The sequence below is a fragment of the Geotrypetes seraphini genome, chromosome 1, assembly GCF_902459505.1.
Source record: "Geotrypetes seraphini chromosome 1, aGeoSer1.1, whole genome shotgun sequence".
NCBI classification, from domain to species: Eukaryota; Metazoa; Chordata; class Amphibia; order Gymnophiona; family Dermophiidae; genus Geotrypetes; species Geotrypetes seraphini.
In genome coordinates, this window is record NC_047084.1 from 185407953 (window position 1) to 185426628 (window position 18676).

An 18676-nucleotide genomic window follows, 5' to 3' on the forward strand; every position below is an offset into this window, starting at 1 on the left:
CAAGGTGCCTTGCTATTCCCTCTCCTCTTCAATCTGTATATCAGGCCAGTCATCGACATTGCACACAAATACAACATTAAGATTCACTCCTATGCTGATGACCTTCAACTATTGCTCCCCTAGGTGACGATCGGCCAACCCAACTCACTAACCTCCTACACTGCCTCTCTGATATGAAAAACTGGATGACAGCCAATAAACTCCAGCTGAATACCTCAAAGACTGAACTACTCTGTATCAGGAAATAGAACACTACCTTCACCCGTCTGACACTATCCTGGGAATCCACCCCCTTAACAGCAAAAGACCAGCTACAAAGTCTTGGAATTATACTGGATGGCTACCTGTCCCTCTCCGCCCACGTCTCACAGGTAGTTTCCACATCTTTTTACTACCTATGCCAACTGCGAAGGATCAAACCCTACCTCCCAGAAACAGACTTAGCCCAACTGCTATATGCCTACGTACTCTCTAGACTAGACCACTGCAACTCCCTATTCAATGGCATCGCTGCAAGAGATCTAAAACGCCTCCAAAAAGTCCAGAACTCAGCAATTCAACTCCTGTACAACTTCAGTTACCATGATCCCATTACTCCAGCGCTCTATGCAGCTCACTAGTTACCAGTCAAAAAGCAATGCATCTTCAAAGCCCTGGTCATGACACACAAGAGATTCTACCAAAAAAACCCAGCCTACATAGCATCCAAGCTATGCCTATACACCCCTAAATGCCCCCTCCGCTCCAAAGCAGAACAAAGACTCAGCATTCCCGCAGGGAGATCCCTCCGAATGAGTATGGCGTACAAAAGATCCTACAGCCATTTCCTACCTCAGCTATGAAACCGACTACCCACACAGATCAGGTCGCTAGAATTACTAATGACCTTCTGCAAAGCAGTAAAGACTTTCCTCTTCCGTCAATCGGGCCATTAAAAACTGCCTCCTTAATATACATCTCCTAGTACTTTTCGCTATGACTAGTCTGGTCTCTAGAATAAGCTCTGTTATTGTCTACTGTAACCTATTTGTTGTCTGTTTTCAAACGATTGTGAATGTCTACTTGTAACCCGTTCTTAGCTTCTGGAAGAACGGGATAGATATCGAAATAAATAAATACATAAAACGTTGAGGTTAACAATATGCGACTTACAATACATAGGCAGCTGAAGATTTTGGGAGTTTGGCTGAATTTGACATTAAGTATGAGAGATCAGGTGCTGGCAATGGTTAAGTCTGCATTCTTCCACATGCGATTATTGAGCAGACTAAAACCTATCGTTATCAGATTATGATTTTCATTTGGTGGTTCAAACTATTATAATTTAAAGATTGGACTACTGTATTACCCTTTATCTAGGAACAGTATTATCATGGTGTATAGTTTTGCAGGTGATTCCAAACACAGCAGTGCATTTGATATGTGGTGGAAGCATATTTGAACATGTTACACCATGGTTGAAAAAATTTCACTGATTACCTGTCAAATCTCTCATTGTTTTTAAAGTTCTTGTGTTAACTTTTAAAGTCATCACTATAAGATCCCTTGGTACTTGACACAAACTTTATCAGCCCCTCAGATCTTTAACGTCAGAGGGAAGATACGATTATCAACAGATGAGTTTACCCATGTACGTTATACAAATTCAAGAGCATCTATAATTTCAATTGCAGGCTTTTTTATATGGAATAATTTGATAGGACCATTGAGGTTAGTTTCTGATATCCAGAGATTTAAGAAAGTACCAAAAACAACTTTGTGATATTAATTATGAGTATTTTAGATCAATTTGTTTTGTTTATCTTTATGTTTCTACATTATCCCCATCTTTTACTAAGGTGCGATAGCCGATTTAGTGCAGCGCGAGCTAAATCAGCTACCAAACCTTAGTAAAAGGACCCCTATATGATGATTATGGTTGTATTTTGTAAACGGCTTAGGTTTAAGCGGGTTATAAATTTTCAAATAAATTTAGGGTAAAATAATAATTGTGGCCTACTTTTGGATCTTATGATCTATTTTATTTGTTTCTTTTTATTATTCATACTCCTTCCATTTGTACACTTTTGGGGCATTTGATGATTGTATTTTTGTTTAGATTGATTTTGACTTTTGGTTTTGTATATTTATTTTGTGATCACACTGGGGAATAACTTTAATATAGAAAAAGGGTAAAGGGGGATAGGACTTGATATACCACTTTTTCTGTGTGGTTTACACAATCAAAGTGGTTTATATGGGGAAATGAAATGTTAAGTGAAACTTGCCCAGAGTAATGTTTCATGAATTGTCCACAGTAATAAATAGTGGCTTAAGCATTTTTTCCCTTTTGCATTTAAGTTATTTGAATGTGCTTGTTCACTGCTGCTCTCTTGACTTTCTTTCATCTCAAGATATTCTTAATCCACTCCAATCTGGCTTTTGCCATCTATATGCTACAGAAACAATTTTTGACAAAGTTTCCAGTGACCTGTTCCTAACCATATCCATGGACCTTTACTCAATACTCATCCTTTTTGATCTATCCGGTGCTAGCGGGGTTAACACGCGCCGGCCGAAAAACTATCGCCTGTGTGGCTTTGTAAAAGGAGGCCATATTGTTGTTTTTTTTTTTTTTGGGGGGGGGGGGGTTATTTATTTATTTATAACCCACTTTTCCCAAAGCGGCTCATAAGTATAAACATACATACATACATAAAAAATACATAAAATACACATAAAACAATCACACAAATAAGCAACCAGCATTTACACTTAAACAGCAGTCTCAATACTCATACTTTATATGACAAAATAAATGCCTCTTCAATAGCTTCTTAAACCCAACAAGATTACATTGCTTTCTGATGTACAAAGGTAAATTCCATTCCTGGGGTCCCTTATAAGAGAATAATAATAATAACAGTTTATATACCGCAGAACCGTGAAGTTTTATGCGGTTTACAATGATTAATAGATGGTACAAACTGAGTGGACTTAACAGAGAACATAGTCACAAGTGAGGATTTCATTCTCAGGTCCCTTATAGACGGCACAGACACATCGCCATGAACAGAATGCAATTTTGACAAGAGGACATAAGCATGAATAGTACCCACCAAACTTGCAGGAGCCAAACCATTCAAACACAGTTATACTGTACCATCACAAGCAACCTGAAATGTACGATCTTCTAATTTCAGCCAGTATAGCTTCACATAGTATTCAGTGACATGCGCAGTCCTTTCCAAACGAAAAAGGGTTCTAACTAGAGAATGACACGGGGAGCGATCCCCGCAGGGAGCTGCGGCGTGGCTGCAGTTTGGCTGCGGGTTATGGAGACTCCAAAGCCAAATCGCCGCAGACACGGGGACAAAAGTTTTCACCGCCCGCAAAAACGGTGAAAAGATTTGTCCCCGCAGGCCAATGTACCCCCTTCTAGGAACCGCTATTTACCTGTGTTTCACCGTGCTCCTCATTTGTCAGATCAACCCTTCCTGCCAATAGAACCCGCCCCCCCCCCCGACGATCGCCGGCAGGAAGGTGCTCAGCCCTTCATGCCGACAGAACCAGCCCTCCCCAACGATCGCGGCAGGAGGGTACCCATCCCCTCCTGCCTACCCCAACAGCCCCCCCGACGATCGCAGCAGGAGGATATCCAACCCCTCCTGCCAGCTCCCCAACAGCCCCCCTATGATCACTGGTAGGAGGGTGCCCAACCCCTCCTGCCGGCTCCCCCAACGGCCCCCTATATCGCCACTAGGAGGGTGCCCAACCCCTCCTGCCGGACCCTCCCCCAACAAACCCCGCCATCCCGAAACACCACCCTTAGTCTTACTTTCCAAGTTGGACCGGACAGCTCCTCGCTCGTCTGGCCAGCAGGCCTGCCTCCGTCCAAATGAGGCGGGCCCGCCCCTCCCCTCCCCTGCCTAACCCACAGGATCCTAGGGCCTGATTGGCCCAAGCACCTAAGGCCCCTCCTATAGCGGGAGTGGCTTTAGGTGCCTAGACCAATCAGGCCCTAGGATCCTGTGGGTTGGGCAGGGTAGGGGCGGGCCCGCCTCATTTGGACGGAGGCAAGCCTGCTGGCCATACGTGTGAGGAGCCGTCCGGTCCAACTTGGAAAGTAAGACTAAGGGGGTTCCGGGGTGGGAGGGTTCGTTGGGGGGGGTCCAGCAGGAGGGGTTGGGTACCCTCCTGCCGGCGATCTTAGGGGAGGCCATTGGGAGGACCGGCAGGAGGGGTTGGGTACCCTTCTGCTGCGATTGTCGGGAGGGCCGTTGGGGGGGGTCTACAGGAGGGGTTGGGTGCCCTCCTGCCGTGATCGCTGGGGGGAGGGGAGACTTGCAGCCGTAGCCGCGGTCACTATGCTAATCACGGCAGGGAGATCTTTGCCGCGATTAGGTACAGCGGCCGCGTCTACTTACCATGTAGGCTAACATTGTAAGCATTTAAAGTACATGTCGTGTTTGTTTTTGCATTGCTAGCCCCAGGGGTGGTGGAAGATTAGTGATTGAAAAATTGTATGAAAAATAACTATTTTAAATTTAGTGATCAAAATGTGTCAGTTTTGAGAATTTATATTAATTAATTTTTTCTCTGCGTGTTTTGTTTTTGTATAGTTATTAACTAATATTTAACTAAGTTTTAAAGTTTTAAAGAATGTTTCCTTTATACGTAAATAAAGAAAAGTATATAAAATCGTACCCGTTTGAGGCTTTTATGTATGCAGCGGTGACGGTGACGGGGCGGTGAATGGGGTTGCAGTGGCGGTGACGGGGCGGTGAATGGGGTGGTGAATGGGGTGGCAGTGGTGGTGACGGGGCGGTGAAGGGAATGGCGGTGACGGGGCGGTGCAGAGGATGGTGAGACGGGGACGGGGCGGTGACGGGGACCAATTTTTTCACCGTGTCATTCTCTAGTTCTAACCACTGAATTCTGTGCAACCTGTAATGCACTCAGCAGGGTTCCTGGCAAACCTAAGAGCACAAGATTTACAATAGTCCAAGTGCACTCCAGTGATGACATAAACTAATGACAAATCTAAAAATTGTTTGAGCTAGCATTGCTTTCTCCAGGCTTCTGAAATCTGAGGGTTCACTGGTCTGCCTACAATACTTTGACATAACATTGTGCTAATTGCATGGATCCCTGAGATTTCACTGACCAGACTGGAGTGGAATTTAAATATTTACTAGCCTGATTATTCAGTGTCACCAATTGCTCACTTCACCATTCTGTCTTCCTGAATCATTAAAGAGTCACTGCCATGCTTATTTAAGGGGGGGGAAATAACAAACTGCATTTGGTAATATCTGATAAGACTATCAGTGGGCAGTTTTCTGTGCTACTCATTGTGGATTTGTTTACATTTTCCTGTTCCCAGGGGATTATGAGAGTGCTACATTTGATATTATTTATCCTGTTTCTTTTTATGGGAGTACAAAAATAAGACTAAAGGCTAAGTCAACATGACACTTGGGAGCATGCCTGCCTGACTCATACCAAAGGGATGTTTCCAGACTGGAAATAACATATAAATAAAACTATTATGTCATGCTGTATAGCAAAGGTAAAATGCTATTTAAAGATATAGCACGTAAAAACTTCAGGTAAAATTTAGTAGGCGCCATAAATTGGAATTGGGGGGGGGGAGTTCTGAGGCTAGATATTATGTTGCCCACCTCTGTAAACCCCTTCCCTGAATTTTTGGCACGGGAGTAGCCATTTGAGGCCATTTTTTGATGACCACATGCAGCCATGCGGCTATCTTAGATTCATTGGGCCAATTTTAAAAGCCTGTGTTTGCACTACAAACAAGAGATATGGACTCCTGATGATTTGACCACTGTATCATGCCAGATGGAGCATCTATGCACTGCATGCCATACGAGGGGGGGCAGGTGAAAAGAGTGCAGCCTCCGGCCACCTGAGGGCCTCTGAGTCACAAGAGATTATTTTTTTCTGGCAAATCTCCCTCCATAAAGCACTGGACAGAACATCACCATCTTCTTTGAAGTGCAGGCACGTGGAGCCTGGAGCAGGGTCATGGGGGTGAGAGGGCTCTATGCTGGAGCAGTCTAATCAATCTCAGACGGAATTTATACCCGAATTTATCAGACTTATGTTTGATACTTACATGGATTATCAAAGTCCATATAGTGCTTCAGGTGCGAGGGCAGGTTTTTCCATCTCAGCCAGCTCCTCCCCTACTGGGGTTCAGCCTAAGAAAATTGAGAAGTTGTGGGGAGACAGGGTGGATTGGGAGTCAAATGGGATGCCTTTGCTCTCTGACCAAAAATTATATGGCATAGAGCAGGGGTGGGCAACTCTGGTCCTCGAGGGCCGGAATCCAGTTGGGTTTTCAGGATTTCCCCAATGAATATGCATGAGATCTATTTGCATGCACTGCTTTCAATATATATTCATTGAGGAAATCCTGAAAACCCGACTAGATTCTGGCCCTCAAGGACCGGAGTTGCCCATCACTGGTTTAGAGCAGTGTTTCCCAACCCTGTCCTGGAGGACCACCCTGCCAATCAGGTTTTCAGGATAGCCCTAATGAATATGCATGGAGCAGATTTGCATGCCTGTTACTTCCATTATATGCAAATCTCTCTCATGCCTGAAAACCCGATTGGCCTGGTGGTCCTCCAGGACAGGGTTGGGAACCACTGGTTTAGAGGATACAGACTCATGTAGTGTCTCTCAGGATCCAGAGCCTTGATGTCCTTGGACCAGGAGGATGATCTAGCAGTGTGCCAGCTTCTCATATCAGTGGCATTAATGGAAATTATCTCTGTGTTGCTGAGAGTTTTGCATTTAGATGCTCCTGCATCTACTTCTGTTCAAAGATCTGTTATAAGCAATTCTAAACCCCAGATTGTTTTCCTTTCCATACGGACATCACTGCTATGCTTACAGAGAAGTGGGATGCCTTAGAAAGTCACCTGTGAATGTCTTGGACCAGGTTAAGGTTGTACCCGCTATCGCTGGATTTTCAGGCCTTTTTGGTATAACCTAAGGTAGATTCTTTGGTGGTGCAGATCACTACCAAGTGCAATTCCCTTCCCAGTGAGGAATGGATGGTCCTTAAAGATGTGCAGGACTGCAGGGTAGACTTGGTTCTCAAATGACTATTTGAGAATGTGGCCTTAGGGCTGAAAGCGTCAACGGCTGCCTCCTTCATGGCACATGCGTGCCACACAGTGTAGTATCAGGCTCCATCTGGGGAGGAGGACATTTAGTTATTACTCTAAATCAGAACCCCATATGGAAACAAACACCCCCTCTGCAACACTAACAGGCCTTAATCACATACACATGAGCCAATCACACAACATATACTAGCAGGAACAGAAAAAGGAAAAAGAAAGAAAGGTGGAGAAAAAGCCTCAGTTCAGCTTCATCTGGCAAAAAAACTCCACCTTTCAAACAAACCCTGCACTCTAAAATATAGAAAAAATAGAAAAAGCACTATGGTAGCCTGCAGAGTGGTGTTACATAGCACACCGGGACACACAGCCCACCTTTTCTCCACCTTTCTTTCTTTTTCCTTTTTCTGTTTCCTGCTAGTACTGTAAATGTTGTGTGATTGGCTCGTGTGTATGTGATTAAGGCCTGTTAGTGTTACAGAGGGGGTGTTTGCTTCCATATGGGGTTCTGATTTAGAGTAATAACTGGAGTTTAACTGACCCTTTTCCTGAGTGGATTTGTATTTATGAGGAGGACATTTACCCATTTGTTCTGGAAGGGGTGGATTATATAGATGATGCTCTTTATGACATCTTCAGAGTCCTGAGCAAGGCCTAGGTATCAGCGGCAACTGCCCAGAGAATGCTCTGGATCTGGTAGTGAGTTGGAGACTCAGCTTTTAAAGCCACTTGCCCTTTAAGGGGCAGATGCTTTTTGGCAAAGATTTAGACAATCCCTTGGCCTGCATGGTGGATCATTGGCCTAAATCCCTTCTGCACAGTATACCTTGTGTCTCTGATGGGTCTAGTCATGGTTCCTTTTGAGCAGTGGTCGCAAACCTTTTGCAGGGTCACATTTTGGATTTGTAGGTACTTGGAGGGCCGCAAAAAAAATAGTTAATGTCTTATTAAAGAAATGACAATTTTGCATGAGGTAAAACTCTGTTTTTCATAGCAAATTATAATTGAAATTATAAAATTGCAAAACCAACAAAAAATTAAGAGTAAGAAAATTTTTGAATTATTTATTTAAAGTTCTTTAAGCTATGTATGGGTAATAGTAACAACGGTGAAACTAAAGTAGACAGAAAGAATTCCTAATCAATGCAATGGATGTTCTTGTTTTTGAGTGCAAATGAACTCAAAATGCAGGACTATAGTCGACAAGCAAACACATATTTCATCATCCACCATCTGAATTCGTTCTCTATTTTTTAAAATTTACTTTCTGTCAGAATTGGATAGAGAGAGAGAGAGAGAGAGCACTAGATGTGGTGTATTTAGATTTTAGCAAAGTCAATGGAAATGTTCCATAAAGGCATCTAATAAGTAAACCAAATGCCCTCAGTATGGACCCCAAAATGACAGACTGGGTCAAGGTTAAGTGGAAGGCAACATAGGGTAGTGGTCAATGGAGATCACTCTGAGGAAAGGGAAGATACCATTGGTGGGCCTCAAGGTTTAGTTCTTGGGCCTGTTCTTTTTGACATTTTTGTAAGAGATATTGCTGAAGGGCTGACTGATAAGATTTACCTCTTTGCAGATGATATCAAAAACTGCAATAGAGTAGACACCCCTGATGGTGTGGAAAACATGAGGAAGGACCAAGCAAAGCTTGAAGAATGGTATAAAGTTTAGCAGCTAAGATTTAATGCTAAGAAATGCAGGGTCATGCATTTGGGCTGCAGAAACCTGAGGGAACGGTACAGTTTATAGCAGGAGTGCCCACACTTTTTTGGCTTGCGAGCTACTTTTAAAATGACCAAGTCAAAATGATCTATCAACAATAAAATTTTAAAAAACACAAAGCACACTGTACGCAGAAAAAATGTTAATTATCATTTGTTTTCAGGGTTTTTTTTTTCAGAGGTCAAGGCAGATGACTTTAAAATATGCAATGTCACCTCAGTAACAACTATACAAAAATAGACAAATATACCCCCTCCCCTTTTACTAAACCACGATAGCGGTTTTTAGTGCAGAAAGCTGCGCTGAATGCCATGCGCTGAATGCCATGCGCTGCTCTCGATGCTCATAGGCTCCCTGCGCTAAAAAACGCTATTGCGGTTTAGTAAAAAAGGGGCCATAGTGCAAAATATAGACATCAGATATAAATTCTCAAAACGGACACATTTTGATCACTAAATCTATATATATAAAATCGGAGGTATGTATGTGTGTATGTATGTATGTATGTGTGTGTGTATGTGCTGCGATCACGCAAAAACGGCTTGACCAATTTGAACGAAACTTGGTGTGCAGATCCCTCACTACTTGGGGTGATATGTTCTGGGGGTCTCGCGCCCACCTGCACACGTGGGCGGAGCTACAAACAGAAATTCAGATTTCACCCATTCATGTCAATGGAAAAAATATAAAAAGCTGCCATTCTCACTGTAATTCAATAACGGCTTTACCGATTTGACCGAAACTTGGTATGCAGATCCCTCACTACCTGGGGTGATATGTTCTGGGGGTCTCGCGCCCACCTGCACACGTGGGCGGAGCTACAAACAGAAAATCAGATTTCACCCATTCATGTCAATGGAAAAAATGTAAAAAGCTGCCATTCTCACTGTAATTCAAAAACGGCTTGACAGATTTGAACGAAACTTGGTATGCAGATCCCTCACTACCTGGGGTGATATGTTCTGGGGTCTCGCGGCCCACCTGCACACGTGGGCGGAGCTACAAACAGAAAATCAGATTTCACCCATTCATGTCAATGGAAAATATGTAAAAAGCTGCCATTCTCACAGTAATTCAAAAACGGCTTGACCGATTTGAACGAAACTTGGTATGCAGATTCCTCACTACCTGGGGTGATATGTTCTGGGGGTCTCATGGCCCACCTGCACACATGAGCGGAGCTACAAACAGAAAATCAGATTTCACCCATTCATGTCAATGGAAAATATGTAAAAAAGCTGCCATTCTCACAGTAATTCAAAAACGGCTTGACCGATTTGAACGAAACTTGGTATGCAGATCCCTCACTACTTGGGGTGATATGTTCTGGGGGTCTCGCGGCCCACCTGCACACGTGGGCGGAGCTACAAACAGAAAATAAGATTTCACCCATTCATGTCAATGGAAAAAATGTAAAAAGCTACCATTCTCACTGTAATTCAATAACGGCTTTACCGATTTGACCGAAACTTGGTATGCAGATCCCTCACTACCTGGGGTGATATGTTCTGGGGGTCTCGCGCCCACCTGCACACGTGGGCGGAGCTACAAACAGAAATTCAGATTTCACCCATTCATGTCAATGGAAAAAATATAAAAAGCTGCCATTCTCACAGTAATTAAAAAACGGCTTGACCGATTTGAACGAAACTTGGTATGCAGATCCCTCACTACTTGGGGTGATATGTTCTGGGGGTCTCGCGGCCCACCTGCACACATGGGCGGAGCTACAAACAGAAAATAAGATTTCACCCATTCATGTCAATGGAAAAAATGTAAAAAGCTGCCATTCTCACTGTAATTCAATAACGGCTTTATCGATTTGACCGAAACTTGGTATGCAGATCCCTCACTACCTGGGGTGATATGTTCTGGGGGTCTCGCGCCCACCTGCACACATGGGCGGAGCTACAAACAGAAATTCAGATTTCACCCATTCATGTCAATGGAAAAAATGTAAAAAGCTGCCATTCTCACTGTAATTCAATAACGGCTTTACCGATTTGACCGAAACTTGGTATGCAGATCCCTCACTACCTGGGGTGATATGTTCTGGGGGTCTCGCGGCCCACCTGCACACATGGGCGGAGCTACAAACAGAAAATCAGATTTCACCCATTCATGTCAATGGAAAATATGTAAAAAGCTGCCATTCTCACTGTAATTCAATAACGGCTTTACCGATTTGACCGAAACTTGGTATGCAGATCCCTCACTACCTGGGGTGATATGTTCTGGGGGTCTCGCGCCCACCTGCACACGTGGGCGGAGCTACAAACAGAAATTCAGATTTCACCCATTCATGTCAATGGAAAAAATGTAAAAAGCTGCCATTCTCACTGTAATTCAATAACGGCTTTACCGATTTGACCGAAACTTGGTATGCAGATCCCTCACTACCTGGGGTGATATGTTCTGGGGGTCTCGCGGCCCACCTGCACACATGGGCGGAGCTACAAACAGAATATCAGATTTCACCCATTCATGTCAATGGAAAAAATGTAAAAAGCTGCCATTCTCACTGTAATTCAAAAACGGCTTGACAGATTTGAACGAAACTTGGTATGCAGATTCCTCACTACCTGGGGTGATATGTTCTGGGGGTCTCGCGGCCCACCTGCACACGTGGGCGGAGCTACAAACAGAAAATCAGGTTTCACCCATTCATGTCAATGGAAAATATGTAAAAAGCTGCCATTCTCACAGTAATTCAAAAACGGCTTGACCGATTTGAACGAAACTTGGTATGCAGATCCCTCACTACCTGGGGTGATATGTTCTGGGGGTCTCACGGCCCACCTGCACACATGGGCGGAGCTACAAACAGAAAATCAGATTTCACCCATTCATGTCAATGGAAAATATGTAAAAAAGCTGCCATTCTCACAGTAATTCAAAAACGGCTTGACCGATTTGAATGAAACTTGGTATGCAGATCCCTCACTACCTGGGGTGATATGTTCTGGGGGTCTCGCGGCCCACAACTCTATGTTGCTTGCTCAAGGGTGGGTTCACCCAAGAATTTATATGTTCTTGCTCCAGGAGGTGAAACTAAAATTGTTGTTTATAATCACGTTTTGCGTTAGTTGTATTGTATTCATTTTGTCAAATATTTCACATTATAATTTGAATATTGTACTTTTTATTAAGCTGTAAAAAAATAATTTCATTCACCACTATAAAGTATCTTTATTTGAATCCATTTACAGTGTTATTGCTATAATTAAATACCCGTGCAACGCCAGGGCATCAGCTAGTTGAAAATAAAATCATTTTTCCTACCTTTTTGTCTGGTGATTTCATGAGTCTCTGGTTGCACTTCCTTCTTCTGTAAAACCAATATTTCTTTCTTTCTGCCTTTCTTTCTCTCTCCCCATGCCTCCCTCTTTATTTCTGCTTTTTTTTCTCTCTACCCCTGCCTGCCTGTCTTTCTTTCTCTCTACCCCTGCCCCCCTCTTTTTTCTGCCTTTCTTTCTCTCTCCCCCTGGCCCCCCTCTTTATTTCTGCCTTTCTTTCTCTCTACCCCTGCCTGCCTGTCTTTCTTTCTCTTTCCCCCTGCCCCCCCAAGCCATCGTGCCGATTTTTCCACTTCCCCGATTCTTTCCCTACCCCAACCCCCAAGCCACCATGCCGATTTCTCCCTGCTGCTTCCCCGAGCCAGGTCTGGCGCGTACAAGCGCTGGGCACACAAGACTTCACCTCCGACGTCAATTCTAACGTCGGGGAGGAAGTTGCCAGGCAGCGATTGGCTGGTCCAGAACTTCCTCTCCGATGTCAGAGGTGAAGTCTTGTGAGTCCGGCGCTTGTATGCGCCAGGCCTGGGGAAGCAGCAGGGAGAAAATGATCGCAAAGGCAACGTGATCAACTCGCGTTGCCTTTGTGATCTACTGGTCGATCGCGATCTAGCATTTGGGCATCCCTGGTTTAGAGGGTGAAGAACTTTTGTGCATGAAAGAGGAGCTGGACTTGGGTATGATAGTATGTGATGATCTTAAGGTGACCAAACAGGTTGAAAAGTCGATGGTGAAAGATAGAAAGATGCTTGGGTACATAGGAAGAGGACTGGCAAGTAGAAAAAAGGAGGTAGTGATGCCCCTGTATAAGACTCTGGTGAGAACCCATTTAGAATATTATGTACAATTCTGGAGTCTGCAGTTTCAAAAAAATATACACATGATGAAGTCAGTCCAGAGGAAGGCAATTAAAATGGTTGATGGTCTAAGTCATAAGTCGTATAGGGACAGACTTAAAGATCTCAATACTTTGGAGGAAAGGCAGGAGAGGGGAGATATGATGGAGACATTTAAATACTTATGTGGCATAAATACACGAGACAAGTCTCTTTCAATTAAAATGAAACACCAGAGCAAAAGAGCGTAGAATGAGGTTAAGAAGTGATAGGCTCAGGAGTAATCTAAGGAAATACTTTTTTTTTTTTATTGAAAAGGTGGTAGCTGCATGGAATAGTCTCCCAGTAGAGGTGGTGGAGACAAAGACTGTGTCTGAATTCAAAAAATTCTGGCACAGGCACATGGGATCTCTTAAGGAGAGGAGGGGATAGTGGATGCTGTGGATGGGCAGACTGGTTGGGCCATTTGGCCTTTATCTGCTGTCATATTTCTACAGGTATGTTTCTATTTGCATTTATAAGGAATTGATTTTGACCTCATAATAATCATGTTCCAACACCAGTTCATGAAATGCACTATTGTAATGGTCTGTAAATATGTTAGCAAATCAATGTAAATATTAAAAAAAGGAAAACACGATACTAACACGCTAAACAAGAAAACAGTTATTATTTCTCAAAAAGTAGAATAAAAATAGATTACAAACCCTCCCCCCCCTTTACAAAGCCGGGCTAGCGATTTTAGCGCCGGCCGCCACGGTAACAGCTCCGACGCTCATAGAATTCCTATGAGCTGTTACTGTGGCGGCCGGCGCTAAAAACGCTAGTGTGGCTTTGTAAAGGGGGGGGAATTAGAGAATGGGTTACAAAATGAAAGAAAATCTTGAATGCGTTGCATGTTAGTATTTTCTCGTTCAACTTCCAATGTGAACAATTTAGTACAATTATTTTACATACTTGTGCCTTATTACAGTACTGTAAACAAAAATTTATTTTCATCAGCCTTCTTGCTTTATAAAACAATGAATTTATTCTACCTTTTATTACAGGAGCTATCCAACTTCTACTTAGCCTCTGTCTCTATTTGTCTCTTCTTCCTTGTTCTCTAGATGAATTTCACTGGGCATTGATACGGAATATCACAGCAACAGAAACACACCCACTGTATCCTGACCTTTCCTTCTTACATTCAAACTACATTTATGGGCTTAAAATATTACGTCAAGTTTATGTCTATAAGAAAATGCTTAATAAATCTGGCTATTTATATCACATCACCTTCCATTTTGAACTCTCAGTTTTCTGTAACAAGCTCATTTCTGTAAAGCCAAAGTTTTGAGTTATTATACTGTAGTCTATAAGCCTGTCTCTCTCTATTAGACACACCAACTTTTATTTAGAATCACTATCAACTTTTCAGATATGACAATTTCATAGCTGAGTGCATGTTAACAATTTCCTTTCTTGGAGTTTCCAAAGCACAAATGAATTTATTTATTACCACTCTTATTAACTATTAAAAAAATGTTACAAATTATTGCAATGCAAATCACTAAATTGTGAGAGATTTGATGTTTTTTTTAATGCATGAGAGATGCTCTTAAAGTTAAAAAGAAATTTCTGGCAAATGAGTGGGATGGTCTACAGAAACCACCAGTTAGCACACAATTAAAGACTAATTCAAGACTGAAGTCAACAAACTTGAGTTTTGCAGATGGCCATTCTTTTGGAGACAGGAAGAATATGTTGCAGTTAAATAAATCAGCAGAAAGAGAGAAGAGTGGGATAAGCTTAAAATTCCTACCTTGCCCTTGAGTGACTGTGTAAAACTCCGCAGCTATCCGTGCTGCCTCTTTACGGTTTCCTTTCACAATGTAGAAATGACTCAGGATGGCAAGGCTGATTTTAACAAACAATTTAAAACAGAACAGAGCAAATATTGTGAAGTAGACATTGGAGAGCTGTTGGGCGAAAGGCCGACTTTCTTCTAGCACTGTCATTGCTCCACAAGAGTCTTTGCTAGAGTTCAGGAACGGCTCTGAAATGTGTTTGTAAGATCACATGGCTCTGGCCAGAAGCTCTTCAGAACAGCTGGCTCTACAGAGAGAGAATATCAGGTGGTCATGATGCCTGCTGCTCAAAATATGAGGATTATTTATACTGTACATACCCACTCTACATTACAAACACCGCGGGGCTCAGTGAGTGTTACAGAAGCAACAAGATTTTACAGCAACGCATTTTCCAACATCACATAGGGCCTAGAGAATGTCTCCATTCTATCAAAACTTAAGTCTGCTTTCTCAAACGGCAGAATCCCTGCTGTTTTTCACAGACCATATTATTTAAAGCAACGGCACAGAACATATTTGAAATGTCGCCTAATAATCATCATCTCTAACAAATCATCTTACACTTGCAATATACTGTATTACTCTTTTACATCCTATAGTCTTATGTTGTTTCAGTGTGTTCCAGTTCAGTTTTTGATAAGCTATACTGAGCTGTTTCATTAAAGGCATCCTATCATTTATAAGGGGCCTGTTTATTTCTTCTGTTTTGTATTTATGCTTAGTACTGCACTGAACTTGCCCCCCCCAATTAAAATCTGGTGCATTAAGCCTTTTGAGATAGATTTACTACCATAAAAATTGCTACTGCATTACCGCTTGCAAAGATGTATCAATGTGCATTATTAACCACCAGTCCGAATGGGATTTATTTACTACTGTATATACATGAATGTAAAACAAGATCACTTTTTTCCTCAAAAAAAGGGAGGAAAATGGTTGACTCAAATATAAACTGGGGGTTTAATATTCAAGTGCAGTGCCTTGCCCTGCTCCGTATCAAGTTCTCCCTCCCATGCTGCTCCGCCAGGCTCTGCATCCAGCCCCACTCCCTCCTTGCCAGGTTCTGTACCCTATCCCCCTCCCTTCTGATGACTTGTAGGCCTCAACCAGGCCTGCCGTTGGACCTGATGGTCCAGCGATGGACAGGACAGGAGGGATCCCTCCCACTTCCTGTCCCAGCCGATTCTAATAATTTTTAACCTCCCTCCCACCTCCCCCATGTACCTTTAGTATCCCTGGTGGTTCCTTCCTTCGCTAGTGGCTCTGCACAGACAAGAGCGAAGGAAGGCCACTCCTGCTGCGATTCACTGCTGGACCTCCAGGGATACTAAAGGTACGCAGGGGAGGCGGGAGGGAGGTAAAAATTCTTAGAATCGGCTGGGTCAGGAGGCGTGAGGGATCATAGAACATAAGAATTGCCGCTGCTGGGTTAGACCAATGGTCCATTCTGCCCAGCAGTCTGCTCACATGGCAGCCCCAAGGTCAAGACCAGTGCTCCAAATGAGTCCAGACTCACCCTCCTGTACTGGCGACTGCAGGACTACCAGGTTTCATGGCAGGCCTGGCAGAGGCCTGCAACCAGTTCAGGAGGGGGGCGGGTCAGCGCTGACCTATTTTGGACCTTTTTTTGGCCCAAAAATCTCAGTTTATATTCAAGTATATACAGTAATAATGTATTTTCTAGTGCAATGTTTCTAGTAGTCCTGACACTAGGGTTATGTATCTGAACCCAAGTTGCTTGCAGAATGATATCACTCATCTTTCAACTCCACCTCCTTCCCAGAAGGCCTCCTTACTCTTACACCCTCAGTTTTTCTTCTGTAAGCAAGTTGCTCAGATGTGTTTCTGATCGCCTCTGCGGCTTTATTATTTTTGAGTTCTTTTAAGTTTGAGGCTCAGTGCCCAGAGCTTCCTCTTGTTAGGACCTCTGGGAGAAGACACAGACTCAAGTGGCGGAAGTCTGCTGCTAGCAGGATTAGCTCTTTGAGACACCTGTCTAGCTAGCCTGCTGTAATATTTTGGAGATTGGGGGCCGTCCCCTGAGTAGCTGCTTGCATCCCTGATTTATCAGGAGCTTGAGTGCAGGCTGTTTGGCTCCTTCCTGGCTTGACTGGGATTAATAGCAGGCCGGCTGCATGGGCCTCCCCCTGTCACTATGAGAGAGTTTCTGGGGGTTGAGGCTCAGTCAGACAGGCAGCCTGAAGACCAAGTTCATAGAGTGAACCAGTGAGGCAGAGTTCTTCTCCATTTGTTCCAGCTGCAGTTCTGAGCTGAGGCAGGCACCAAGTGAGTAAGGTTTTTATAGTCTATGGGGGGGGGTCTGGAAAACTGAAATTTGAGGGTTTCTGGGTCACAGCTAGGCTCCCTCTCTTCCAAAACCCCTTTCCATGTAGATGGCAGCAGACATCTTTAATTTTAAACAATCTTTTTTTCTAAAGTCTCCATCTGCTTTAAAACTGCTCGCTTTTGTTTAAAATCAGTACAGATGGATGCCTCAGGTCTTTCTACCCCTGTATCATGCCAGGTTGGTACTGAATGGTTAGCTGAGAAGCATCCATATGCTGCATGCTGCAGGGCACATGGGGGATGGGCAGGAGCCTTGGGCTCAGCTTTGTCTGAGCCCTCCAGGGCTGGGGATCTGCAAGAGGCTCAATCCAAGAGGAAGAGGCCTTTGCCAGAGTGCTCCAAAGGAGATTTGGTAAAGTGTAGATGTGGAGTGGAAGTTCCTGGCCAGCCAATCGCTGCCTGGATGGCCCGGAACTTCCTCTTCAACGTCAGAATTGACGTTGGGAGGGCGGGAGTGCAGTGGATGCACAACCTGGCTTTTGCGGCATCGGGGAAGCAAGGAGAAAGAAAAACAGACAGAAAGAAAGTGGGGCAGGAAAAGCGAAAGAAAGACAGAAAGGGGAGCAGGAAGAAAGAAAGGAGGGGCAGGGAGAGAGAAAGAAAGAAAGGGGGCAAGGAGAGAGAAAGAAAGCACAGTTACTTACCGTAACAGGTGTTATCCAGGGACAGCAGGCAGCTATTCTCAACATATGGGTGACATCATCCATGGAGCCCGGATGCGGACAGCTTCGCAAGCAGACTTGCTTGAAGAACTTTAGAAAGTTCACAACTGACACACCGCGCATGCGCGAATGCCTTCCTGCCTGACACAGGGCTCCTCAGTTCAGATAACTAGCAGAGAAGTCAACCAGGTGAGGTGGGTGGGTTGTTTGTGAGAATAGCTGCCTGTTGTCCCTGGATAACACCTGTTACGGTAAGTAAGGACAAGCAGGCAGCCTATTCTCAACATATGGGTAACCTCCAAGCTAACCAGAATGGGATGGTGGGAGTGCTGGCAATTCAGGAAAGCAGTGGCAGCTTGAGGATATTGCCATTGGCTGCAAAGCTTGGAGATTTTGGGTTGCCAGACTGGAGGAAGATGTCTTCAGCTGGCAGGGCTTGGGAATCCCCATTAGCTCAAGAATTTGTAAATTGCACTCAGGCGGGGAGAAACTTTGGTTCCCATCCACTCATTTTGGGCTCCAGTCCATCCCCCAAATCAGCTGTATATGACTATGCCACTGAATACAAAAATAATTGTGATGCACATATCCCACAGCTAACATATTCCAGTTAATAAATTCAAAATAAAACAATTTTTTCTACCTTGTTTTTTTGGATATTTTGTTTTTCCATCATCTTGGTCACAGTTTCTCTTTCTGCATTTTGTCTATCTTCTACCAATTCTCTTTCAAGTGTTTGCTGTCCAGTTTTTCTCCTCTTCTCAATACTGTTCCATTCCTTCCTTATACCTGTCTCCAAAGTATTGATTTTTGCCTTTCAGCTTT

At 43.7% G+C, this 18676-nt stretch overlaps 1 protein-coding gene across 3 annotated transcripts in view; it reads right to left on the reverse strand.

Annotated features, from left to right (window-relative positions):
• Positions 1-18676, reverse strand: part of ASB5 (ankyrin repeat and SOCS box containing 5) — a 114457-nt gene that overhangs the window by 92588 nt on the left and 3193 nt on the right. For all 3 annotated transcript variants that reach the window (XM_033942855.1, XM_033942838.1, XM_033942862.1), the window contains exon 2: positions 14795-15087. In XM_033942855.1, coding sequence (XP_033798746.1) covers positions 14795-14990 — 196 coding nt within the window. In that variant the 5' untranslated portion in view covers positions 14991-15087. The remainder of the gene's footprint in view (positions 1-14794; positions 15088-18676) is intronic.